This window comes from Bubalus kerabau, chromosome 8 (assembly GCF_029407905.1).
Source record: "Bubalus kerabau isolate K-KA32 ecotype Philippines breed swamp buffalo chromosome 8, PCC_UOA_SB_1v2, whole genome shotgun sequence".
NCBI classification, from domain to species: Eukaryota; Metazoa; Chordata; class Mammalia; order Artiodactyla; family Bovidae; genus Bubalus; species Bubalus kerabau.
In genome coordinates, this window is record NC_073631.1 from 114,185,285 (window position 1) to 114,212,522 (window position 27,238).

The 27,238-nt window shown below is 37.0% G+C and overlaps 1 protein-coding gene across 1 annotated transcript in view; it reads left to right on the top strand.

Moving 5' to 3' along the window:
* The window catches only part of LOC129658456 (contactin-associated protein-like 2), an 836,688-nt gene extending 811,261 nt beyond the window's left edge, over positions 1-25,427 (top strand). Inside the window, exons 10-11 of the mRNA XM_055589413.1 lie at positions 25,184-25,355; positions 25,418-25,427. Coding sequence (XP_055445388.1) covers positions 25,184-25,355; positions 25,418-25,427 — 182 coding nt within the window. The remainder of the gene's footprint in view (positions 1-25,183; positions 25,356-25,417) is intronic.
* The last annotated feature ends 1,811 nt before the right edge of the window (positions 25,428-27,238 follow it).

The following is a 27,238-nucleotide window of genomic DNA, read 5'->3' on the forward strand; positions in this document are numbered from 1 at the left end:
TGCATTGGCAGACAAGTTATTTGCCAGCTGAGCCACCAGGGAAACCTTAATTTTGAATGTAAGGGTGTCTAATGTTTTGAGACACTCCACTAAGGTAAGTCACAATCTGCAGACCCTACAGTGGAGATGATCAAACATCTGTACTTTATTTGTCCTGCCCTGTTCCCTGACCCCACGGTCCAGTCAGTGCTATAAGGAGAACCAGTTTGAGTTTGGGGGCTACTCTAGTCAGTTGAGAACCTCAGGAAAATTACATGAGCTCTGTACTCTAGTACTGTACTTTCCATTTAAGTAAGACCATGTGTGTCGGCTGCATGGTTTTTCTGAGCGAATTTTCTCACAGTTGTTTTTGCCATTCATGTCTTCATAATGTCTCCTTACGAGTGTAATGTTTTCCTCATATTGTTGAAACACCCAATGAAAAAGTTCTGAAATCTCTGTCAACTTATCAACCTAATTTAAAACAATTAATAAACACCTTGGCTCCCCAGGTGGCACTAGTGGTAAAGAATCTGCCCACCAATGCAGGAGACAAAAGAGACATGGGTTTGGTCCCTGGGTCAGGAAGATTCCCTGGATCAGGAAATGGCAAGCCACTCCAGTATTCTTGCCTGGAAAGTTCCATGGACAGAGAAGCCTGGGGGCGGGGGGGGGGGGGGGGGGGTGGGCTACAGTCCATGGGTTCACAAAGAGTCAGACATGACTGATCAACTGAGCAATAAACACCTATTATGATAAGATGCCCAAATGAATAGGTCAGAGTCACCTCCCTCCAGAGGATCACTGTAGAGATGTGGTTATTAAACTGTAAATCAATACATTAAAATACAAAACTTATGGAGGGCACAGATGTGGAACAAAGGAAGGAACACTTTACTGCAGTTAGGTTCTGCAGAATCACTTGGTTGGGTTAAGAACCTCTGAACTTTAGTCTATGCAAGAAAAAAGAACACGAGAGACTTCTTATACTTTATAATCATGTTTTTTTAATTTGAAAAAAAAAAACTGCTATGATTGATCTCAGTTATTCCTTCTGTCTCCCTTTTGTAGCTCTTTGTTTCCAGCTTCTAATTGACTATCTTCCAAATATCCCAGAGGCCCTTCAAGCTGAGTATATCAGACTCTTTATTTTATTTTTTTTTTTAATTTTATATCAATATTTTATTTTTTTTATTTTTATTTTTTTTAATTTTATTTTATTTTTAAACTTTACATAACTGTATTAGATTTGCCAAATATCAAAATTTTTATTCATCATCCCAAAACTTGACCTTTCTTACTTGTTACCAGTTGTAACTTTAGTCTTTGCCTGGGGACATTGTTTAATAAATGCTGTTTATGACGTTTTTGGTTTTGACCTTAAAGGAGATCAGTCCTGGATATTCATTGGAAGGACTGATGTTGCAGCTGAAACGCCAATACTTTGGCCACCTGATGCAAAGAGATGACTCATTAGAAAAGACCCTGATGCTTGGAGGGATTGAGGGCAGGAGGAGAAGGGGACGACAGAGGATGAGATGGCTGGATGGCATCACCGACTCGATGGACATGAGTTTGAGTGAACTCTGGGAGTTGGTGATGGACAGGGAGGCCTGACATACTGTGAATCATGGGGTCTCAAAGAGTCGGACACGACTGAGCAACTGAACTGAACTGATCCCAATTTTAAAGAGATATAGCTATAGTGTATATGCTACAATTGATTATCAGTGAATACTACTACTACTACTAAGTCACTTCAGTCGTGTCCAACTCTGTGTGACCCCAGAGACGGCAGCCCACCAGGCTCTGCCATCCCTGGGATTTTCCAGGCAAGAATACTGGAGTGGGTTGCCATTTCCTTCTCCAGTGCATGAAAGTGAAAAGTAAAAGTGAAGTCACTCAGTCGTGTCTGACTCTTCACGACCCCATAGACTGAAGCCTACCGGGCTCCTCCATCCATGGGATTTTCCAGGCAAGAGTACTGGAGTGGGTTGCCATTGCCTTCTCCTATCAGTGAATGGGTAGGTAAAAATATTCTGCTGCTACTGCTACTGCTGCTAAGTCGCTTCAGTCGTGTCCGACTCTGTGCCACCCCATCCCTGGGATTCTCCAGGCAAGAACACTGGAGTGGGTTGCCATTTCCTTCTCCAGTGCATGAAAGTGAAAAGTGAAAGTGAAGTCGCTCAGTCATGTCTGACTCTTCGCGACCGCATGGACTGCAGCCTACCAGGCTCCTCCGTCCATGGGATTTTCCAGGCAAGAGTACTGGAGTGGGTTGCCATTGCCTTCTCCAAAAAAAAAAAAAAAAATATCCTAGGATGTTTTTAACTTTAACACTGTGGACTAAGCATCACAAAGGGGATTTAATTCAGCCCAGACACCTATTACTTAAATGTGGACATGTGTTAAGATATTAATATTATTTTTTAATCTGGAATTATATATATCATGTGGCTATGCAGTGACTTGTGTGGTCTACTTTGGTATATCTCATTTGTGGTATAATTTAACTGCTACAAATTTATGAGGATGATAATCTAGTAGAGACACCATTTAATTTCCCAAGACAGTATAGCTCACCTTTCAGACTTGGTTATTTTATGTACTGCTATTGACTTTTCTTCATTTTATGTACAATGCATAGCCCAGTGAATAATAAAAAAATATTATTACATTGACTTTAACTCTTAGCCTTTGCTTTAACTTTGCAGGAGGAGACCTTTAAATTTATGTGTTTTGAAATTCATGAAAATTGACATTTTTGCCTAACAACTTATTTTTCCATTCTCATATGCTTTTTCTCTTGACTGAATTGAGTCTTAAGTAGATTGCAGAGGCTGTTGATTACAAAACTCTCCTAGATTCACCAAACAATGACCATGGGCTTAAAGAATATTCTTGGTAAAATTGAAGAATGGTTATATTCTCTCAGATATTTTCAGATAAAAATCTTAATGGACATTGTTTTCACCAGTCAGTGAAAGTCACTCAGTCATGTTGGACTCTTTGGGATGCAAGGGACAGTAATCTGCCAGGATCCTCTGTCCATGGAATTCTCCAGGAAAGAATACTGGAGTGGGTAGCCATTCCCTTCTCCAGGGGATCTTCCCGACCCAGGGGTGGAACCCAGGTCTCCACTCATTCTGGAATGAGCCACCATATGAACCACCAGGAAAGCCCTCACCAATCAGTAATATGTTATTAACAAATATTACATTAACAGACCATATTTAGTGTAAAATATTTGATCATGGCATGGTTAATTATTTTGATCATGTTAATCACTTTACTATTTTTTAAATTTATATGAGAGTATTTTATTTATTTTTATTGAAGTACAGTTTACAATGTTGTGTTAATTATATAGCAAAGTAACTCATATATATATATATACACACACATTCTTTTTAAAATTATTTTTCATTATGGTTTATCACAGGGTATTAAATATAGTTCTCTGTGCTGTACAGTAGGACCTTGCTGTTTATCGATTCTGTATAATAGTTTACATCTTCTAATCCCAACCTCCCGCTCTTCCCTCCCCCCAGTCCCTTCCTGTTGGCAACCATAAGTCTATTCTCTATGTTTGAATCTTTTCACTGTTAAACCCAAGTATGGTTCACTCAATATGAAAGGAAATTCAGGGCTAATTTGTTTGCTCCAGCAGCCACTCCAGGCTTACTTATTCATGTGTGTGTACTCTGTGTGTGTATGCGTGAATGTGTGTATTTTGTTACATATTTTAGTAATATATATTATTATGAAAGTGAAAGAAACTGTTAGGGCTCAGTCATTTCTGACCCTTTGACCCTTTGCAACCCCATGAACTATAACCCGGGCTTCCTAGGTGGCGCTAGTGGTAAAGAACTTGCCTACCAATGCTGGAGACAAGAAACAACGTTTGGTCTCTGGGTGGGGAATTTCCCCTGGAAGAGGGCATGCAACCCACTCCAGTATTCTTGCCTAGAGAATCCCCATGGACAGAGGAGCCTGCTGAGCTACCAGTCCCTAGGGTTGCAAAGAGTTGGATACGACTAAGGCAACTCAGCATGCATGCAGCCATGGACTATAACCAACCAGGCTCCTCTCTCCATGGGATTTCTTAGGCAAGAATACTGGAGTGGGTTGCCATTTCCTTCCCCAGGGGATCTTCCCTACCCAGAGATCTAACCTGCATCTCTTGTTTTGCAGGAGGATCCTTTACCGTCTGAGTTACCAGGGAAGCCCAAATATATATCATGCTGCTGCTAAGTCACTTCAGTCATGTCTGACTCTGTGCAACCCCATAGATGGCAGCCCACCAGGCTCTGCCATCCCTGGGATTCTCCAGGCAAGAATACTGGAGTGGGTTGCCATTTCCTTCTCCAATGCATGAAAGAGAAAAGTGAAAGTGAAGTCACTTAGTCGTGTCCAACTCTTAGCGACCCCATGGACTGCAGCCTACCAGGCTCCTCTGTCCATGGATTTTCCAGGCAAGAGTACTGGAGTGGGGTGCCATTGCCTTATGATTATAGTATATATTTATAATCATATAAATATATATTATAATCATATATATATGTATACCTATGTGTGTGTCTTTATTTTTGAGGGATGGTTGTGATATATTGTACTGTGCAGAGAGGAACCCTGTCTCTAAACTGCATTGCATAGCAAAGCTTTCAGCACATGGCAAATTCTGTTATTACCGCAGCAACTTTGAGAGCAGATACAGCATCCCATCTTGAGCATTTCCCCACATACATATCCCAGAGATAGACTGAAGCATTTGAAACAGCTTCCCTGCCCAGAGAGAGAAAGCTACACCAGCTGTCATAGTTATAGTTCTCATTTTAGCATGTTAATAAACAAACATTCCTCTAACCTTAGCTGGTGTGCTCTTGCCCCTGAAAGATAAATCTGATTTGGGGATGCTGACGCTGTGGATCTTCTGAACCTATTAGAGTGGAAACAGTTCACCAGGCTCTACGTAACTAAACCTGTATGATGATGAATGTGCTTTGAGAAACCATTTAAGAACAGACACTGGCTGTCCTGGCTATATTTTAACGTCCCTTTCAGCTTTTTCATTTGGCAACATTTCATCTTACTTCTGTTTGGCTTCTATCAGAATTTTCCTCACTTTAAATGGTTATACTCAGTTGTTCCTTCCTGAATTGTATCCTAGGAACTTTTTTCCCTCACTCTTATCAGAAGTCAAGAGAAATAGATCAATCTTCTGTAATTTAGTAAGTAATTTTACTCAATCCTATTTCTTATACGTTTGACAATTACTCTGCATCTCCAGCTTTGTTTTGAGTGATAGAATTAATACCGAGACTTTATCCTTCCTGAAAGTTAATAGGAAGAAAGTTTCAGCCAGTTATGTGATTTATTTTTTTTAATGGCATCAAGTTAGAAAGCCTGCTGCATGCATCTCCACAATGCAAATGGTATCGGAACACTTGAGAGCATTAGCCTAGACTCCGCTCACCTCTGCATTGTTGATGATGACTCAGCCAGTGCAAATCGGATATTCAAACTCCTTGGCAAAGCTCCCTCTGTATAGGCGCCACTTGACTGAACCATAGCCTCACTTCCCCTGTGGCTCTTTGCTTCTGCACTTGTTTGCTGACAAAGCCTCCATTGGTTCACATTCTACCTTATATACATTAATATATCCAGTCACAATATTCCACTCTAATTCATAGGAGAGGACTCACTGAGAAAAGATTAAGGATGTCCTAACTGTGGAGAAGGCAATGGCAACACACTCCAGTACTCTTGACTGGAGAATCCCATGGACGGAGGAGCCTGGTGGGCTGCAGTCCATGGGGTCGCTAGGAGTTGGACACGACTGAGCAACTTCACTTTCACTTTTCACTTTCATGCATTGGAGAAGGAAATGGCAACCGACTCCAGTACTCTTGCCTGGAGAATCCCAGGGACAGAGGAGCCTGGTGGGCTGCCGTCTATGGGGTCTCACAGAGTCGGACACAACTGAAGTGACTTAGCAGCAACTGTTTTTAACACAGGATACCATTTTTTCCCTGCTTTGGCTGCACAGCATGCAAGATCTTAGTTCCCCTACCCGGTATCAAACCTGCACCATCTGCAGTGGAAGCATGGAGTCTTGACCACTGGACCACCAGGGAAGTCCCCCTAGGATACCATTTTTTTCAACGTTCTGAATGGCCTTTCTGCAAGTTGCTCGTATTTCCTGTGACGTACATATTATCAAAATATCTATCTTATTAGTTTTTTTTTCAACCAAGAAAAATCATTATATTAAACCTTCCATTGAACTACAAAGTAAGATAGGTGGTACAAATATAACTACACCCTGAAAATTTTAAAGTAATATTTTCATATTCTTTACTGCAAATATAGGATTTTTTTAAATTAGTTTTATTAAAATTTTATAAAAATGTATTTTTTTTACTAGTTTATTATTTTGACAGATTAAAACCATAGGAAAGAGGACATGTCTTATTATCTTACAATTCATTGTTAGAGCATTAAAATATTATTTGAGAGTAAATGTTACTTTATACAGGAGATCTGGATTTGATTAACGTATCATTCCCTTGAACTGTTCCTAGAAATGAGCAGTAAATAGGACATACTATTTCCAGAAACTTTCCTTGAACTTACCAATCTTTATATTAAGTGTAGGTTCCAGTCCTGTACTGGAGAGCAATGAGTATTAATCACAGAGCAATAGGGTAGGAGCATTTTAGTTTGCTGTACCCAAGCCTGTTTATTCTTTTTATTTTTTTTTTTGGCTGCATGAAGAATTATATTTTCTTTGGCACAGTTTTATAAACAGAAGAAAATATACATTGGAGATAGAATAAACATTTAAAAAATGTAAACTGTCAATATTTTACTTATGCTTCCAAAAAGCAGACTGGGGACAGATTCATTCATCAGAAGAAAGCAAACACAGTCTGCAAATGCATTTGTTTTATGTGTCTTTCTAGCAGGTGGTAGGAGTTGAGTCTAAATAATGGAAAACCGTACTGACAATAAAACTCTTTCCACAGAGATGAATCTCAGATATTCCAGTAGACCCGCATTGAGCACTGAAAACCTTCAGACTGTGATTCAAATTTTATCATTTTTCTCCTTACTCATAAAGGAGCAGGCTTTATTCCTGTTTTCCCCAAAATATGACTAGGAAGGTGAAAAACTGCCAGTGTTATAGTCTTCTTTGAAGGAATTTGTCCCTTTTTAGGTATTTAGTTAAATGGCAGAATGTCTGCTTTTTATGTGTAACATTTTGGTTTTTTGCACTGTTACCAGAAAAAAAAAAAATATATATATATATATATATAGGTTTCTATGGACACTTATATTTCCCTCAACTACAATTTAACCAATGCATTTATTTGAAATCAGGGTTGTTTAAAAAAATTTTTTTTCATATATGATATTATACATGTTTCAATGCCATATGGCAAAACCAATACAATATTGTAAAGTTAAAAAATAAAATAAAAATTAAAAAAAATTTTTTAACAATTTGAACCAAGGTCTGTGAATTGTTTATCTGTATGTGGTTTGTAATATGCATTTCCAGTGCCTGTGTATAGTAAACAACAAAGTGCCTAGAAGAGGTATTTGTCTCCAACTGAAGTTTGTTGACTGTTGGATTTATCACATGATCAGTGACAGTGAATTGGCCCATAATCTGTACCCCAAAATCTTTTTATGAGACTGCTTCCTCCTTGGGAGGATCTGATAGTTTCTGGTTGTGCATGGAAGGACAGAAAGGGAAGGGAGCTGGGAAATCCACTGTCCAGATTGCAGTGTTTCTCGTTACCCTTCCAGTCTCACTCTCGCAAGGGCACACACGCTTCTCCACCGATGGTGGAATCCAATTGGGATTCTCAGTGTCAGCTTCCACGGGGAGTCTTTTAGGGGAGGTGGGGGAGAGGGTGAGATAGCATCTGCTTTTGCTGTCTTTCATGACTCCTTGCATCTCCAGAGTTTGAGCCTTTCTGAGGTTCAGCCCTGCAGCCTGGCTCACTTCTCTTGGGTATTTCTTTCCGTAGTTTTTCTCTTCAGCATCTCTTTTTTCACTCCTCATCTACTTCATTGTCATTTTTTTTTAAAAAACAAATTGGAACCATTTTTGAAGTCTAGATTGAACTTGTTATGATATTGCTTCTGTTTTATGTTTCGGTTTTGGGGCTGCAAGGCATGTAGGATTTTAGGTCCACAACCAGGGATCGAACCTGCATCCCCCTGCATTGGAAGATAAAGTCTTAACCACTGGGCCACCAGGAAAGTTCCTACTTCATTATCTTTTAAAACTTTGTTGACATCTCCCCCATCTTTCACAGAAATGTATGTACATATGACAATCTGCATAATACCGAGTTGAGGATAAGATGGGAGGATAGGAAGAGTTACAATAATGTGTGGAGATTTCCTACATAGACTGAGAAAGTTCAGTCTTTTATGAAAAATAAATTTATGTCTGTTAAACATTTTTAAAACCATTTCTTTACAATTTGTCAAGCATGCATATTTTGGATGCTTACTCAGTATTATGTTTGTAAGTTAGCACTAAAAACAAAGAAGGTAGTCCAGGGAGCTTAAGGCACTTGGTAGGAGAGAACTGAGGGGAAAAAAAAGGATTATAATTAATGTGATAAGGGCTATAATATAATTTATGCACTGTGTGCTCCTGAAGCACTGAGGAAAGGGACCTAGAGTTTGGGGTAAGGAGTACATCATCTGGGAAGGTTTTCTTGAGGGAGTGGTGCTTGCATTTTTTGAAAATTATTTTATCTATTTGAATACTAGATGCACACATATTTAGAATATTTATAACTTTCCAGTGAGTTTTGGGCTTTCCTGGTAACTCAACTGGTAAAGAATCCACCTGCAATGCAGGAGACCCTGGTTCAATTCCTGGTTTGGGAAGATCCACTGGAGAAGGGATAGGCTACCCACTCTAGTATTCTTGGGCTTCCCTGGTGGCTCAGCTGGTAAAGAATCGGTGCAGGAGACCTGGGTTCGATCCCTCGGTTGGGAAAATGCCTTGGAAAAGGGACAGGCTATGCCCCCCAGTATTCTGGTCTGGAGAATTCCATGGACTGTATAGTCCATGGGGTTCCAAAGAGTTGGACATGACTGAGCGACTTTCACTTTGTCTTGTAGTGAGTTTTACCTTTGTCATTATATATTAAGCTTTCTTATCCCTCATAGTGCCTTTTCCTTCATTTGGTTTTGGTTTTCTTTTAAAATACACTTTATCCCTTTTTATCCTCCTCAGAAACAGTGTGTATTACTATATGTCAGTTTTTATTCATATGTCAGTTTTATTCACTCATTTATGTCCATTTCTTTGCAACCCCATTGACTGTAGCCCAACAGGCTCCTCTGTCCATGAGACTTTTCCAGGCAAGAATACTGGTGTGGGTAGTCATTCCATTCTCTAGGGGATCTTCCCAATCCAGGGATCAAACCTGGGTCTCCTGCATTGCCGGTGGATTCTTTACTGACTGAGCCACCAAGGAAAAAATGTACATGCATTCAGTTCATAATTTGTGTGTATTCAATCAATTCTCAAAATGATACTATAAAGTAGATACTATTATTTTCTCTCTTTTAGAGAGGAAAAACCATGAGGCACAATTTTTAAGTAATTTAGTGAAACATAAATTGGGCAAACTAGCATAAGCAATATCAAGCTCAGACACTCACTTTGGAGCCTACATCACTTCACATATTGATACTAATACCAATATTATACAAGGTATCAATGTTTTTGGATTTTATCACTAAGGTCAGTATATTAATATCATCATAGACACACCTATGTCTTGTATTTTTACTTATATTCACCTTGCTTATCATTTTCATTTCCTTTACTCTCAACTTTTCTTGGCTCCTTTGTTTCTGATATGCTTCTTAGTCATAGTTTATTGTTTGATTAAAAAAAAATTCAACGGTACATTTGTCTTTTCAATATGCAGTTCAGTGTTATTAAAATCTACTTTTGTTATTGCTATACTTGGGTATATTTCTACTATCTTCTTTTGCTTTTGGTCCTACTTCTTCTGTGTTCTGTTTTTTCTCTCATTTTTCCTTCCTTTGGCTCCCTCAGTATTTTTTAAAAATATTTATCTCCCCCACCACTAAATGCAATGTTTATATATATATATATATATATATATATATATATATATATTCAATATTTCCTATTTTAGGGATTATCTTTATAATTTTAAGTGACTATTTTAAAAAGTCAAAAATAACTTAACATTTTGATCTTTCTCCTGAACTATGAAAGAAACATGATATTACTTGGGCTGCCATAATAGGATACCACAGGCTGGGTGGCTTCAGCAACAAAAATTTTATTTTCTCCTAGTTCTGGAGGCTGCAAGTCCAAGATCAGGGTAACAAGGTTGGCTTCTACTGAGGACTGTCTTCACAGCTTGCAGATGGCTGACTTCTTACCACATTGTCACATGGCTTTTCCTCTGGGTACATGGAAGAGAGAGATCTCTGGGTCTGTTGCTCTTCTCATGAGGACACCAGTCCTATGGGATTGGGGCCCACCCTCATGACCTCATTTAACCTTAATTATCTCCTAAAGGCCCCATCTCCAAAAACCATTGCACCAGAGCTTGGGGCTTTAACATATAAATTGGGAGAGGAGAATAAAATTCAGTCCACGACACTTGGTTTAACATAAATATGATTATCTCCTTCCATCCTGTATTCTACTTTGGTCCTACAATCTAGTTCTCCCTCTTTTTGAACCTCAATAGTATCATTTGTATAATTTTATGTTTATGTCATTATTGTATTTTCATGTTTTGTCTTGTTTGTCAACTTTTTCTCTTACTGTGACTTCCTGTTCTCCTCTTTCTGGATGTGTGTTCCCTTCAACACACATTCTTTAGTTTTAATGTTGGCAACCTGCTTCAATTTTGTTTCTATTAAAATATCTTAATTTCCTTCTTTCTTGTGTGATAGTTTAGCTTGATGTGCAATTCTAGATTTGAATTTTATTTCCTTTAGGCATTTTCAGTATCTTGTTCTACTGCATTCTACCTTTTGTTTCTCCTTGTTAATAAGTTTCCTGTCTGCTTTAATATTGTTTCTTAGGAGTCATCTCTCTTCTCTTTTGTTATTTTTATGCTTCTTGGTGATTTGCTCTTACATTTTTCTGTGTAAGACGGATTGTTTTTCTGATTGCATAAACTATCATTTCATTAATAATCATTGAATTTGCTTCTATTTTCACATAAGATCCATCAATCTATCCCTTCTTTGTCACATCTTAATTCATGAAATTAAAAAAGTGCTTGATCCTTGGAATAAAAACTATGACAAAGCCAGAAAGTATGTTAAAAGGCAGAGACATCACTTTGTTGACAGAGGTCCGTTATAAAGACTGATTTCTTAAAAATATTTTGTTTGGTAATTATAGTCCTCCCTGAATCTAAAGTTTTAGTCAGTTCTGGAAAACTCTTAGACATTCTGTCTTTGAATTCCTTCTCCATAATTCTCTCTTTTCTCTCCTTCTGAAATGTTAATCAAATGTTAGACCTCATTTCATCCTCCACATGTTAATATTTGTATTGAATATTTTTAATCACTTTTAGATGTTCAGTCTATCTTTCAATTCACAAATACACACTATAGTTTTGTCTCATCTGCCTAACATAAATGATGAAGTTTTAAATTTCAGTAATGAATTTTTATTCTTGGAGGAAGTATTTGATTATTTATCAAATATGACAGGTTCCATTTAATACTAACTCTTTACTTTCTTCTTTATTTTTTCCACCTTTTATTTCTTTAAGTGATTTTTGAATTCTTTATCATATTCTCAATCCTAAATTTTATCTGAAATCCATAGTGGTCAAATTTTTCTCTGTTGTGTTTCTTTCTTTTTTTTTTTTTTTTTTTGTGGTGTTTCTTTTGAATCATTTTCATTATGCATCTTTTCTAATATTTTATGTTAATATGCACAGATTATGTATTTAAATTGCTCCGGCTTTTATCTTCAGGAATCCTGTGATTCCAGGGTCAATTCAGAGAATTTATGCTTCCTTCAAAATATAACAATTGAGAACTACTTTTTGTATTTTAATTTCTTGGCTTGGGGGTTATACCATCTCACCATTGTAAATTTGAAAGCCATAACTTTGTTGAGCAAACCTGTGGCTTATGAATTCTCAGAAAGTAGTTTCCTTTCTGTAGGTCAGTAGAAGAGAGACAAATTTGCTTGTCACATTTCTTTGCTGACTAGTGAATTTTTCTCCAGTATCTGCTTCAGCTGAGATTTTAGCATTTTTAGGCTTTATGTTCTAGTGTTTCTGGCAAGGGGAAGGGTGTTATTCCTTGCACAAGTCCAACACTTGATTCCTAATTCTGCTTGGCCTTTAAAATCTAAACCTTTGCATTACAAAGATTAGCAAATACCTTCTGAATACTAATAGCCCAGCATCATCTGGCACCCTGCAGTTTAAAGTTAGTTGTTTTTTTTTTTTTGAACCCCCCCCAAAAAAACTTCTCCTACCTTATTGGATACATACAGATATAATTTAAAAGGATGTGTGTTACATTTCATCTGGCATTTCTATGTGTTTTGAACTGAAAAAGCTTCAGGGTCCTCACATTACCATATCATAGAAAATGGAATTATCTGGAGATTATTTATTTTTATCTCTTTCCTAAATATTCTATAATATGTTATTCTTAAATGTTGTTGCTGCTGCTGCTGCTAAGTCACTTCAGTTGTGTCCGACTCTATGCGACCCCATAAATGGCAGCCCACCAGGCTCCCCCGTCCCTGGGATTCTCCAGGCAAGAACACTGGAGTGGGTTGCCATTTCCTTCTCCAATGCATGAAAGTGAAAAGTGAAAGTGAAGTTGCTCAGTCATGTCCGACTCTAGCGACCCCATGGACTGCAGCCTACCAGGCTCCTCCATCCATGGGATTTTCCAGGCAAGAGTACTGGAGTGGGGTGCCATCGCCTTCTCTGATTCTTAAATGTTAAATGTTGTTAAATAAATTATCTCATAGCCGAGAGTTTGTGTTATGATAAAAAAAATTGAGATGCGGTAAAAATTTTACAAATGAAGTTATATGGAACAGGTCTTTCTTTTTATGTAACTCATAATAGATAATGTCAGCATTTTGGGGGAAATTATCCCTTTTGGAGAGTATTGAGTTAGTGAAATTTGAAGCATTCTGAAAAGTATTTTACCTTAAGACTCTAATGTCAGACTTCATTGATGAACATGGAAACATTCTCACAACTGAAGAAAATCATCATTATTGTACAGAGTACAGAAGGTTGAAGTCTCAAACAATCACATCACGAGTAATAACATCATCATTATCGACAACAATCAGAACAACAAAGCAGAAAGGAAGGGGGAGGAAAAGAATGGGTTATGGACTCCTATTTTCAGCCAAGCACCCTTCTAAGCACCAAAGCCAGAATAGGCTGAAAAATGTTTTCGGTTTGACAAAGGCAAGAGCCAGTTTTACAAATGAAGCACTTCCTGCCTCTCCAATTTCCAAGTAACTCCTGAAATAAATCTTTACAATCTGGTTTTGTATGAACTAGTTAAATTCCAGAACATTAAATATAGTCATATTAGGAGCATGCCAAAGCCAAGTAGAAATTATATTTGATTCCTTATTATGTTGGACTGTACATATTATTGTAATGTGGATAGTTGTGACTCTAATTTATATTCCTACTTTCGTTTTTCCCCGGCAAAAATACTAATAAGCAAAAACAGAGTCTTCTTCCTTCAAAATATACTTTCAAAATTGGACTATTTAGTAACAATGAGGAGAATCTAATTCTAATTTTCTTTAGTGAATAAAACCAGCCTCTCAAATATTAAAATGTTTTTGAATGTGAGAAATTGCCATGTTACTTAATCAAAGCCGTGCAGTTAACAGGTTCCTAATGATACTGGGAGAGTTGCAATTCAGTTCCGTTCAGTCGCTCAGTCGTGTCTGACTATTTGCGACACCATGGACTGCAGCACGCCCAGCTTCCTGTCCATCACCAATCCCTGAGCTTGCTCAAACTCATGTCCATTGAGTCAGTGATGCCATCCAACCATCTCATTCTCTGTCATCTCCTTCTCTTACTATCTTCAATCTTTCCCAGCATCAGGGTCTTTTCCAGTGAGTCAGTTCTTCATATCAGGTAGCCAAAGTATTGGAGTTTCAGCTTCAACATTAGTCTTTCCAATGAATATTCAGGACTGATTTCCTTCAGAATTGACTGCTTTGATCTCCTTGCAGCCCAAGGGACTCTCAAGAGTCTTTTCCAACACCACAGTTCAAAAGCATCAATTCTTCGGTGCTCAGTTTTCTTTATAGTCCAACTCTCACATCCATACATCTACAAGAAAAACCATAGCTTTGACTAGACAGACCTTTGTTGGCAAAGTAAGGTCTCTGCTTTTGAATATGCTATCTAGGTTGGTCATAGCTTTTCTTCCAAGGACCAAGCGTCTTTTAATTTCATGGCTGCAGTCACAATCTGCAGTGATTTGGAACCCAAGGAAATAAACTTTGTCACTGTTTCAATTGTTTCCCCATCTATTTGCCATGAAGTGATGGGACTGGAAGCCATGATCTTCGTTTTCTGAATGTTGAGCTTTAGGCCAACATTTCATTCTCATCTTTCACTTTCATCAAGAGGCTCTTTAGTTCTTCTTTGCTTTCTGCCATAAGTGTGATATCATTTGCATATCTGAGGTTATTGATATTTCTCCCAGCAATCTTGATTCCAGCTTGTGCTTCATCCAGCCTGGCATTTTGCATGATGTACTCTGCATATAAGTTAAATAATGAGGGTGACAATATACAGCCTTAACATACTCCTTTCCCAATTTGGAACCAGTCTGTTATTCCATGTCCCGTTCTAGGTGGTGCTTCTTGACCTGCATACAGATTTCACAAGATTGTTTTACTAAACTATGTAGATGTATATTAAAACACAATATTGTACACCCTAAATATATACAATTTAATTAAAAAATACATTAAGCAAAAGGCAAGTGACCTGCCCAAGGCATAACTGTGTAACTAAATACATGCAGGATTGGGTTGACAACCAGTTTTGCTATTCTGAAGCCCATACACATGACCACTAAGATCATATTTTCAAAGTATTATATAATTCCATAGACATCACCAAATGACTTGCACAGAAGAATCAAGAAGGAAATATTATTTTATTTTGTGAACATATGAATGTTCTTGTCTATTTTATATGTTACATACACTAACAGTATGGTCATATAGAATTAAAGTTATCAACTATAAAGTCTTTTATTTTGCATTTTGCACTCTCTATGTATGAATACACAGCTAAGTTTTTTAAAAGATCACATAACATTTAAAAAAAGACATAAGGGATTTCCCTGGTGGTCCAGTGACTGAGACTCCATGCTTCTACTGCAGGTGGCCTGGGGTCCATCCCAGGTCAGGAAACTGGATCCCACATGCTGCAACCAAGAGTTCACAGGCTGCAACGAAGATCCAGTACAGCCAAATAAATAAATTAAATAAATATTAAAAAGACATAAAAGATTTAAATTATTCAGTTTGGTAATTCTGCTCTTCTTCTTATGGTGGCCCCAGGGTAGAAATGGCTTTTAAAATCATATTGTACAATTTGATTTGCAAATTGCTAACTATCCCAATTTGTCCAGATAGCTAGTGTGTTTCTCTGATTTCCTCTTGTTTTCCTATGGTCTTGTAATTTTCTTCATGATTATTAAAAGACACTCTGAAATATGTCCACTATCTTCTAAATTTAAGCTAATTTGGTATAAATACATTTTATATTTGTTATATGTATTATATGAGAATAGGAGGGGAGACTCATAATTTTATTTGAAAAATTTTGATCCTCCTGAGCCAATAAAGTTTTGATAAAGTGTTTTTTAATATATTGATAGTAATGTTTATATAGTTTTAATATTCTAATATATACATATTTAAAATTAATCTATAATTTCATAATAAATTTTATGAAATTAATTTTAATTACAGAAAATCAAACTAATGCATACTATTTTTAAATAATTAAAATTTTATTTTCATAATATATGACACCATATTTTTCTTTATTTTTTTTGACACCATATTTTATACATCACCATAAATACACTTTGCACTTGGAAAACCAGACTTAGAGGGAAAGAAAGACCTTGGAAATTATTTTAAAATCTTGCTAATTCATTTTATCAAATAAAGGCTCCTAATCAGGTTATAGCTTCCCTGGTGGCTTAGATGATAAAAAATCTGCCTGCAATGCAGGAGATGCAGGTTTGATCACTGGGTTGGGAAGATCCCTTGGAGAAGAGAATGGCTACCCACTCCAGTATTCTTGTCTGGAGAATTCCATGGACAGAGGAGCCTGACGAGCTACAGTGCAAGGAGTTGCAATGAGTAACTGAGAAACTAAGCACACAATCAGGTTGTAACGTGATCAGATTAATATTTTTAACACAAAACATTCAAGTTTCATGTTGGAGATGGATTGGAAGTGGGTGGTAGAGAAGGTGTAATGGTCTAAGCTTGGATGGTCTGGAAGAGACTGAGGATTACTTAAAAGGCAGAGCTGACACAGTATGATTGTGCATACAGGGAGTGAGGCTGGAGGTGCTACGGATTACTCTTGGTTGTTTAGTATGTGCAACTTTTTAGATGAGGTCATTGAAGTTGACTTTTTGAGTGACTGTTGGTATAGAGACAATGACAATGACTAATACCACCTGGGATCAAGAACAGTATATCTTGAGTTTTGAACATGTGTGAGATATTACAGTGAAGAAGTCCAAGAACTTCTGGAAACATTAGTCCTGAGCTCAAAGGAAAGACCTCTGATGGATATATCGTTGGAGACCTATTCATATAGTAGGTAGTTTAGCAGTGAGTTTGAGTTTGCTATTATTGTGGAGAGAGACTATCAAGAAAATGGACACAGTTCAGGACAAACTTTGATGAACTGCTACCTTTTTACTCCAGGTAGATGGCAAGCAATCAGTAAATGAAATTGAAATATTGCTAGAAAAGTATAAAGAAAACCTGGGACAGTATAATATTCTGTTAGCCAAGGAAAGAGATGAAATGTTTAAGGAGAGAGAATGGCCTTCTCAAGCTCTTCTGATACTTGAATTTTACACACTGATTTGGATAGACAGTAACATTTTTCACACAGTTATACTTGTGCTTTCAATATGCTGAGAGCTATCTTCCTAATGAGATTTGAGCATTCTTGAAGATAAAAATAACATAGTTATAGATCACTGATAAATACAGAAACAATTGAAATAATAAACTAAGCTATTTGGAATAACAGAAATGGTGATGATGATTATCTCTATTAGATCTTTTGATATATACTTTGGGCATTTTCTGAGCTTCCCTGGTGACTCAGATGGTAGAAGCATCTGCCTGCAATGCAGGAAACCTGTGTTTGATCCCTGAGTTGGGAAGATCCACTAGAGAAGGGAATGGCTGCTGCTGCTGCTGCTGCTAAGTCGCTTCAATCGTGTCCGACTCTGTGCAACCCCATAGACAGAAGCCCACCAGGCTGGGCTGATGAATCCCCTGGGATTCTCCAGGCAAGGACCCTGAAGTGGGTTGCCATTTCCTTCTCCAATGCATGAAAGTGGAAAGTGAAAGTGAAGTCCCTCAGTCGTATCTGACTCTGCGAACACACAGACTGCAGCCTACCAGGCTCCTCCGTCCATGGGATTTTCCAGGCAAGAGTGCTGGAGTGGGGTGCCATTGCATTCTCCAAGGGAATAGCTCTCACACCAGTATTCTTGTCTGGAGAATTCCATGGACAGAGGAGCCAGGGGGGCTACTGTCCATGGAATCACAAAGAGTTAGACATTACTGAGCAACTAATACACACACACACATACACACACGGGCATTTTCTAAGCACTTACTTTGTAGTTATGTTCTTACTAATTCTTAACCTCCTGTGCTAGAGCATTATACATTTCCCTATTTTATAGATAAAGAAAAAAGAAACAGAGCATTTAGTTAATTTACTCAATGGGAAAAAATTGATAGAGACAAAATTCTTAATATTATATCTACTACTCATTTATTATAAATATACAGTAGATAAACATAAAGCAATAAATATAAATGACACACTAAATTTGAGAGAGCAAACAGATTATATTAAATAATTTATATAATTAAAATTAACTCATAAAAATTACCTCCAAAGATGTTAGCCTTTCACTCGTGTGCCACTGTTTTACAGTGGGATGCTAGGATCGCTGTGCTTTTTGCTCTCCCGTGTGTTGTGTTCTTTTTATTAATTTTAAAATTAATTTTTATTGGAGTATAGTTGCTTTACAATGTTGTGTTAGTTTCTACTAAACTGCAAAATGAATCAGCTATACATATACATGTATCTGTTCTGGTCACCATGGTGCCTTAAGTTGAGCTGCCCGTTCTATACAGTATGTTCTCATTAGTTCTCTACTTCATACATAGTATGAGTAATGGTGTTCTCTCTAAACAATGCAATTTGTTATCCATACTCATTTCTCCAGTTTCCCATTGATCTAAATGGTAAACCTAAGTCAAGCCCTGCCTTTTGTAGTTTGGATTCTGTGATCTCTGATATTGTTACACATTCCTTCACTTCCTGGATGCCACTCCTTGGGTTTTCTCTTGCCTCTTTCTTGGTTTTCTTCACTAGTTTGTTTTCTTGCTTCTCCCCATGATATGTAGATGATTTTTTGAGTTCCAGCCTTGAATTTCTTTGCTTAGCACACTATACAATTTCTTTATGCAGTCTCTTTCACCTCCATTACATAGTGACTGAAAAAAATCATTTCCAAATTCTGATCCCTCTCCTGACATCTGGATATTAATATCAACCTCTGGATTGAATATTTTATCTTTGATATCATAGTGATACTTCAGACTTGAAAAGGCTAGCTTTGAACTCATCAGAACCACCCACCATTTCTCCTCCCCGTTCATCCCACTCCTTAAAGACCAGATGCTTTTCCTGCATCTTCTTTTTCATAAAGGCAAAAGCATCCATCCAGCTGCTCACCCAGAAATCTGTCAGTCTAGTCATCTTTCTCTGTGCAGTGCTCATATCCAGGCGAGCAGTCAGTTCTGTCATATCTTCCTGGAAATATTTTTCACCCATCCCCTCTACATCAGCTTTACTGACATACTTTAGATAAAGAATTTGGGATTTGTCCAATGATTCTTTTGTAAAGCAACCCTCACCTCCAGTTTCCCTCTGCCAGCTTATTCTGATAAGATAAGCTTATTCCTATCTTCACCAGGAGAAAAATAACATAATACAAATTATTTCCATGCTCAAAATTCTTCAACGCTTTTTTGTTCATTCAATAGACAATAGTTGAGCCTCTACTATGTAAGAGATCTAGGAGTTTATATTCCAGTACAAAGAGTGAAAACAATAAACAAACATATAGTATGCAATGTGATGATGAATCCGATAAGCGGATATCTTATCCCAAAGGGATGGGAGAATGTTATTTAACTGGTGATCAGAGAAAGCCTCTCTGATAAGGTGACTGAAATAGAGCCTTGAAGGAAGTGAAGGTGCCATAGACGGCAGCCCACCAGGCTCCCCCATCCCTGGGATTCTCCAGGCAAGAACACTGGAGTGGGTTGCCATTTCCTTCTCCAATGCATGAAAGTGAAAAGTGAAAATGAAGTCGCTCAGTCGTGTCCGACTCTTAGCAACCCCATGGACTGCAGCCTACCAGGCACCTCCATCCGTGGGATTTTCCAGGCAAGAGTACTGGAGTGGGGTGCCATTGCCTTCTCCAGATATCACCTCATTCCAGGATAAAAATTCAAACATATTCCCTCACTTGATCATTCACTTAACAAGTATAGAAGGACCCATAAAAGTCTTAAAATGGAGATTATATTGTTATAAAGTGGAGCTTCAATCTGTTGAAAAGTAATTTATTTCCAAATACTTTGTATCTTGGGATGCAAAGTGATCAAGACACTTTGCATCTTGATCATCTCCCATGTATCCCATAGCTTGTTTTAATATAAGTAGGTTGGTAATTTTTTTATCATATGTGGGGTTTTCTCAACAAATACTTTATTAATTCATAGAGAAATAAGACAATACAATTGATGTCATGAAACTATTACACCAAAGAGAAAAAAGACACATTCAGAACCACACACACATGTAAGTAAATAAACCAATTCAGATAAATACAAATTGTGACAGATTCTATGACAAGAAATAAGTTGCTGAGGAACTTGAATGAGAAAATGGATAGAATAATTTTAAGTACCATGGTTTTTGAAGTGGTCACCTCTCAGAAGGTGATATTTGAACTGACCTGAATCATAAGTCAGCCATGAAAAATGCAAAGAGGAAGAAAATTCCAGGTAGAACGGGCTTGGTTTTTCTGAAGCACAGACAAGAGAATGGGATGGCTGAAGCATAGTGAGCAAGAATAGACAGCTTTTTTTTTTTTTTCTAATTATAGTTGTATTAGTTTCCAGCTTATATCAAAGTGATTCAGATTTTTTTGAGGAGGTTAAGAATAGACATCTTTTAGCATTTAATTCCCACTCCAGTACTCTTGCCTGGAAAATCCCATGGATGGAGGAGCCTTGTGGGCTGCTGTCCATGGGGTCACTAGGAGTCAGACACAACTGAACGACTTCACTTTCACTTTTCACTTCCATGCATTGGAGAAGAAAATGGCAACCCACTCCAGTACTCTTGCCTGGAGAATCCCAGGGACGGGGGAGCCTGGTGGGCTGCCGTCTATGGGGCCGCACAGAGTCCGACACGACTGAAGCGACTTAGCAGCAGCAGCATTTAATTAGGGCACTAACAAAGAAGACACTGATTGCTTCTGGGTGTAATCCTTCTGCGGATCATCTTCAGTGGATAGTAGGAACCGCCTGTATGTTGACCATATACACAGTTCCATCTAGATTTATTTCTATATCTATCTGTATATACCGAAAACCACAAGTGCACACTATAAATTCCAATCTAAACCCATAGGACCCACTCAAGATCTCCCACTTTTCATTTGTACCCTCCTTTCCTGGCTCCCACTATCTTCAATATATTTATTTGCTCGCTCCATCAATCTGTATTGCAGTCAGTCTCCTGGCCATGCCAGGTGGGTGTGTGTTTGGCTGTCTGCAGACATTAGCCACCACTGGGCTCACTCCTGGCTCAGTCTAACACACTGCTTGTTTGGCCCCAACGTCCACCAGGGTGAATTATTTAGAAAGATTTGGTAAACAGTAGAGATTAGTAGAAATTTTGCACAAGATTGTACTGAAAGGAAGACACTAAATGGTTTTGAGGATCTTTACAGCATTTCACTAGCCTCTCTCAGCCTCCTAAACATCCCTACTTTAAAATAAGTGTAAAGAGTCATCTTGTATGTGTGTACTTCCAGACATGTAAAATATTCAGCCTTGTTGCCTATTGTTTGGTTTTTTGTTCCATCAAGTTAACGTTATAATTTAAAAGTTAAATTGGCATTTCAATGTCAAAACAAATACCAGCATATTTTTCACTAATGTATATCTGAGTTAAAATTTTAAAACTGTGAAAATGCACATGTTTGTTTTGTCAATAAGAATAGCAAAATGTTGAGCTTCAAATCAGGTATAAAAGTTTTATATGCTAAGATTTAAATGGCAATTTCAGACATACCAGTAAGGTAACAATGGCCCAGCTCACTGATAGATGCAATTGATAATGACACAGTTAAAATTCACTGTGGGTGTTACAACATATTGTCAGATCATAGAACCCAATAATGACAATCAATATATAAACATTACATTTTTTATTTCAAATCCATAGATATAATAAATTTAAGCTCTAAGCTGAAACAAATTACTTTACTTTCTTACTATATATAATTTTTATAATAACAGCAAATTTTAATTAAGTTTGACCCTCTATCCATTTTATATCTTCATTTCTGACCCTCAGTATCCCAGATGCATTTTTTTTTCTCCAAACAACCCTGATATTAATCTACAATGTTAAATCCTGAACTTTAGGGTAGTCATTGAAAGAATCACAGATACTATTGCTTTAGGATTTTTACTGAAATTATATTTGACATAAAGGGAACTAATACAGAAAATAAATTATATGCTGTCCTTCATTTCAAGGAGGGGGGAATGGGTTAGAGTATCAGGAATTTCCAGTATCAGAGACAGCATCTTTAACCCATTGCCAACTATAAGGGAGTGGTCAATGTTCTAGTATAGTTCTCTTAAAAACTTGTAGGATACCTATAAATGTAATTAAGCTTTACTCCATTAAACAAAAGCCTTATCCACACTTTCATAAAGATAAGTTTTTTGTTTTGTTTTTTTACATTGGGCTTCTGCTAATATGCTGAAGAAGATTATTTTTAGAATCTTCATTGTTTAAATAAGGGGCTCAGTAAGACACACCACTAAGCTACATAGAGATTCTTTTGTCTGAATGAATGGTTCTTGGAAGCATTATCTAATATATGTTGGAGGTCTTAATATGGATTTTATAGTCACACCTCATTATCATCTTTAGATCATGTTTTCCTGGTAGTTGAAATTTGCCTTGAAGAGATTTCTTAATTTTTGCATTGTTCAACATCTGGAGAGACTGAAGTTTAAGAAAATATTTTATGTTCAAATCCATTAAGACCTGGCTTCCTCATATTTAACAGTTTTTCTCTCTTCTTTTCCCCTATAAACAGAAAGAAGGTGCCAGAATACAATGCACAGAAATATCTTCAGCTAGATGATAAAGTTCATTAAGTGCAGTGTTTTCCTTTCAATATTATCACAGTGTTGCTGAACTTTTCACTGCAACATACTAAGGATCCAGGTTTATTCCATTTCTGAGAACACCGTTTCCTCACCTTTCTTTCAGCCATTACTGACAACCTCTTCAAGAGCCATAAATCTTCATGGCTACATTTTAATGGACATGTAGAAATTTGTACTATAAATATTTTCTCCTAGAATGTATCTCATGTAGGAAAACGAAAGGACTTGATGACTTCAAACTCCAAAATTCACCAGGAGTAAATGACATTGTTATGAGTAACTGAAGAAGTCTTGTTTTATGAACTTAAATATACCCATTCCATTGTGATCTGTGTGTTATGCAGCTGCCTCGCTTCAGAGAAGATCTTGTTCTCGCAATACATCTACCCGTTTTGGAATACTTCAAAGCGAGTGTGGATATTTAGAGACTTCAAGTGTTCAAAAACCAGAATCAAGTGATCATCTTGTTAATAATAGTCAATAAAGTTACAGCTGGATGTTTATTCTCTGCTAAGTTTAGACATTAAACCCCATTCAATTTTATCTTGATTAGACAGACTGAAAATCATATGTATGCATACAGTTAGTCTACATAGACAATTTAGCTAAGATCAGCAATTTTTGAAGGGGATTAAGTCAGTGCAAATGGGGGGGGGGAAAGTGACTCAGAAAAGAAAGAAGAAAAAAAAAAGAATACCATATGTTTGACATTGAAATAGAGCCTTATATGTATTTTTAACTCAAGAAATTTACTTACATATAACCTTATTTTTACTTAGTACTGTGTTGATAGAAAATGATTGTGTACACTTCTGTGATTAATCCTTAAAGAGGAATCAATTGATTATCATTAGGTTTTAACTATGTAACCCATTATTAAAGGGAAATTTCTTTTGCTTTAAAACACTGTTACTAGTCAAACAAAATAGGACATTTAAAAAAATCACTTAATGGGCAATTTCTGAAAAAGTTTTTATTGAAAATTCCCTTTTATCCAATTAATGGCACATCTTGATACCAAAGTCGCTCAGTCGTGTCCAACTCTTTCCAATCCCATGGACTATACAGTGTCTCAGCTGGTAAAGAATCTGCCTGCGATGCAGGACACCTGGGTTCGATCCCTGGGTTGGGAAGATCCCCTGGAGAAGGAAAAGGCTACCCACTCCAGTATTCTGGCCTGGAGAATTCCATGGACTGTATAGTCCATGGGGTTTCAAAGAGCTGGACACGACTTAGTGACTTTCACTTCATTTGATACCAACCCACTTTGTATAAATTATTTTTTTTGCAGTAAATATAATATTAGATGGAAAAGATTGTCAGTAACTTGATATTTTTAAGCAGAAAAATACTACCATTTAAATTTGCTCTGGTAGGTGAATTTTGTATGGGGACAATATGAAAAGTAGCTTTGGGGGACTTTGTGGAGATATTTAATGGGATCAAGAAGATTTATTCCATATGTCCCACAGGTTTTTTATGCATAACATGTATTACAATTTTTTCTATTGAAAAGGCATAAGGCAATTGATTTTTGATGCTATTTTAAAGTTACTTTGCAATAAAATTTTGAAAAAGTTTCTAATCTCAGCCTTGGCATATGCATGTTCTACTCCATAATAGAACCAATACTTTCTAATCCTCATAGAAATTTTCTCTTCTTGCCTTGTTATTCATCCTTTAAAAATTTTAGTTTTACTTCTTATCACTTTTGCTCCCTATTATATCATATTAGGTACCTTACCTGAGATGGATATTCAGAGAAGGGTGACTGACCCTTATATCTAAATTTATCTTTTTATGTTTCTTTGGGTTTTATAAATTGAGAAATTAATTGTAATGCAAATATCTCTTTGGATTGAATTAGATATTAATCCATAAAAGAAGCCGACCTTAGTTGATAACAGTAAGTTTTAACTTCTTGACATCTGAATAACAGGCCTCCAAGAAATTAAGAAAACAGAAGTAAATATTGAAGCTATAAAAGAAAGATGGTTGGATAGTTCAGAAAGGTCTAAAATTGTACATCCTGATCTCTGAAGACAGAGTCAGATGAGGAAGTATAGCAATGAACGGAGGGACAGAGAGATCTGACACGGTGAAAAAGATGTCAAAAGAGAAAATATGAAGGATGTTAGGCCCCAGAGACAAACATTCACCTAGGTTCAACCCTCGCACCCTCCCCTGAAATAATACCATTTTCTCAAAAGAATTCATTCTTCCACATTGAATACAACATGAGTAGGATCAACAAAACACAGCAGTTGGATGCGATGGCTGTGGTCAGGGAAAACCACCCAGAGGAATTCTGGTGAAGCATGCGGCACACAGAATTGAACATTCCCATTTTTTTCTCTCTCACAGGTTATCTGAACCAGATGAATAACTCAAGTCACTCTGTCCTTCAGCCTTCATTCCAAGGATGCATGCAGCTCATTCAAGTGGATGATCAACTTGTAAATTTATCCGAAGTGGCGCAAAGGAGGCCTGGAAGTTTTGCGAATGTCAGCATTGACATGTGTGCCATCATAGACAGGTAAGTGGTTTGTCTTCCTACCTCAAATTGCCAAACTTTCAAAATTCATATTTTTGTTGTAGGACAAGTTAAACTCTGAAACGTATAACTCTATATGGGGCAAGGTGGCAGGAGCCATTGGCCATGCCTGTGGTATATATTTGTGATACTAGAAGTGATGTTTATATCAGGGCATGGTTATATATGACAGTCTATGATGTCATATTAATCCATTCAACCCTCCTTGGTGAATGTGATCATTTTGCATCTAATTTTGCAAGTGACAGCTGGGAATGGAATTCAGTTTATTTTTAAATAAACTATGCATATAAACTGGAGAAGGCAATGGCAACCCACTCCAGTACTCTTGCCTGGCAAATCCCATGGACAGAGGAGCCTGGTAGGCTGCAGTCCATGGGGTTGCTAGGAGTCGGACATGACTGAACAACTTCACTTTCACTTTTCACTTTCATGCATTGGAGAAGGAAATGGCAACCCACTCCAGTATTCTTGCCTGGAGGATCACAGGGACAGGGGAGCCTGGTGGGCTGCCGTCTGTGGGGTCACAGAGTCAGACATGACTGAAGCGACTTAGCAGCAGCAGCAGCATGCGTATAAACTATGCCCACAGCAGAAATGTCCCCCTTCTCTTTGTCTTGATCATGACTCATCCTCAGTGTATGATCCCATAAAAAGCCCCCTCTTAGAGGAAAATAAATGTTGAAAATTATTGGCAGGCAATATGGGGATTTACTGAAGTAGGATATTTAGTGTAGTTGAGTCTTCTTATAAAATTGACATAGTAAAATATTACAAGATCTCATCCTTATAAGTTTTTGCAAATCTGGGGGGGGGTGACTTTTTATAAAAACTTAGCTGACCTCTTACATGGTGGAAAGATACAACTTTTATATGAAATATTATGGCAGCGTTACATATACTACCATAAGATACGTCTAAGAAGTTCCTTTTATTACAACATGAAAATATTTCATTTTGAGATGTATTTCCCATAAACAAACTACATCTAACTATGGGTTGAATGTAATCTGGTGGATTTAGGTGATGGTCTATCCTATTTTCAAATCTTTTATAAGAAGATTATCTTATTCTGAAATTTTTAAAATTAATTTTATATTTTGAAAACTAAAGTTCCATAAGTCTCAGTCTGTCCCCAATAAAATATAGACCTTAAGTCTCTTCTAACCTTACTTCATTTAATAGAAGATCCTTGGGGAAGTCATGTATAGACATATAATGAATCTTAAAAATATCATCTATTATGAAATAAGCTTGCTTTATATAATCTTAATAAAGTAGTATTCATGTGAATGATAAATTAGAGTTTATGATGTCTGTAGAATGTAACTTTTTAAAGCTTTAATATGTTTATAATAAGGCATAGCATAGTGCTTATTTTTATTGCATTTATGCAAATATAGGTACTTATAGCCTAAACAGTTTATACTTAAACAGAGCAACAAACAATTTTAATAAAAATATACTCCTAAATGTTGAACCATCAATAATGATATAGTTGTTATTTCTGCCTAAAGCAAGTGGTGGTAATAATCACAAAAACTGAAAAATGCATGTTCTAAGAACAAATATTCTGATATTCTCTGTGTATTCATAAATTTTCATAATGATTTTCCATACAGGAAGATTTTCCCTCTTAGTAATAGACAGTATATGAGTCACTTTAGTACCTTGTTCATTTTCTATGTCAGTAACTTTAATGATACAATAATTTCTGTCAATAATACCCAAGTTAGTTCATCTAGCTTTTGTAAACTGGCTAGGTTTTATGGTGATGCTGTTATTTCACTCTAAACAGCATGTTTCCTGGGAATTGTGTTTAAATTGTTTGCTACCGAGGAAGTGTGGGTGAAGTTTTGAGATTT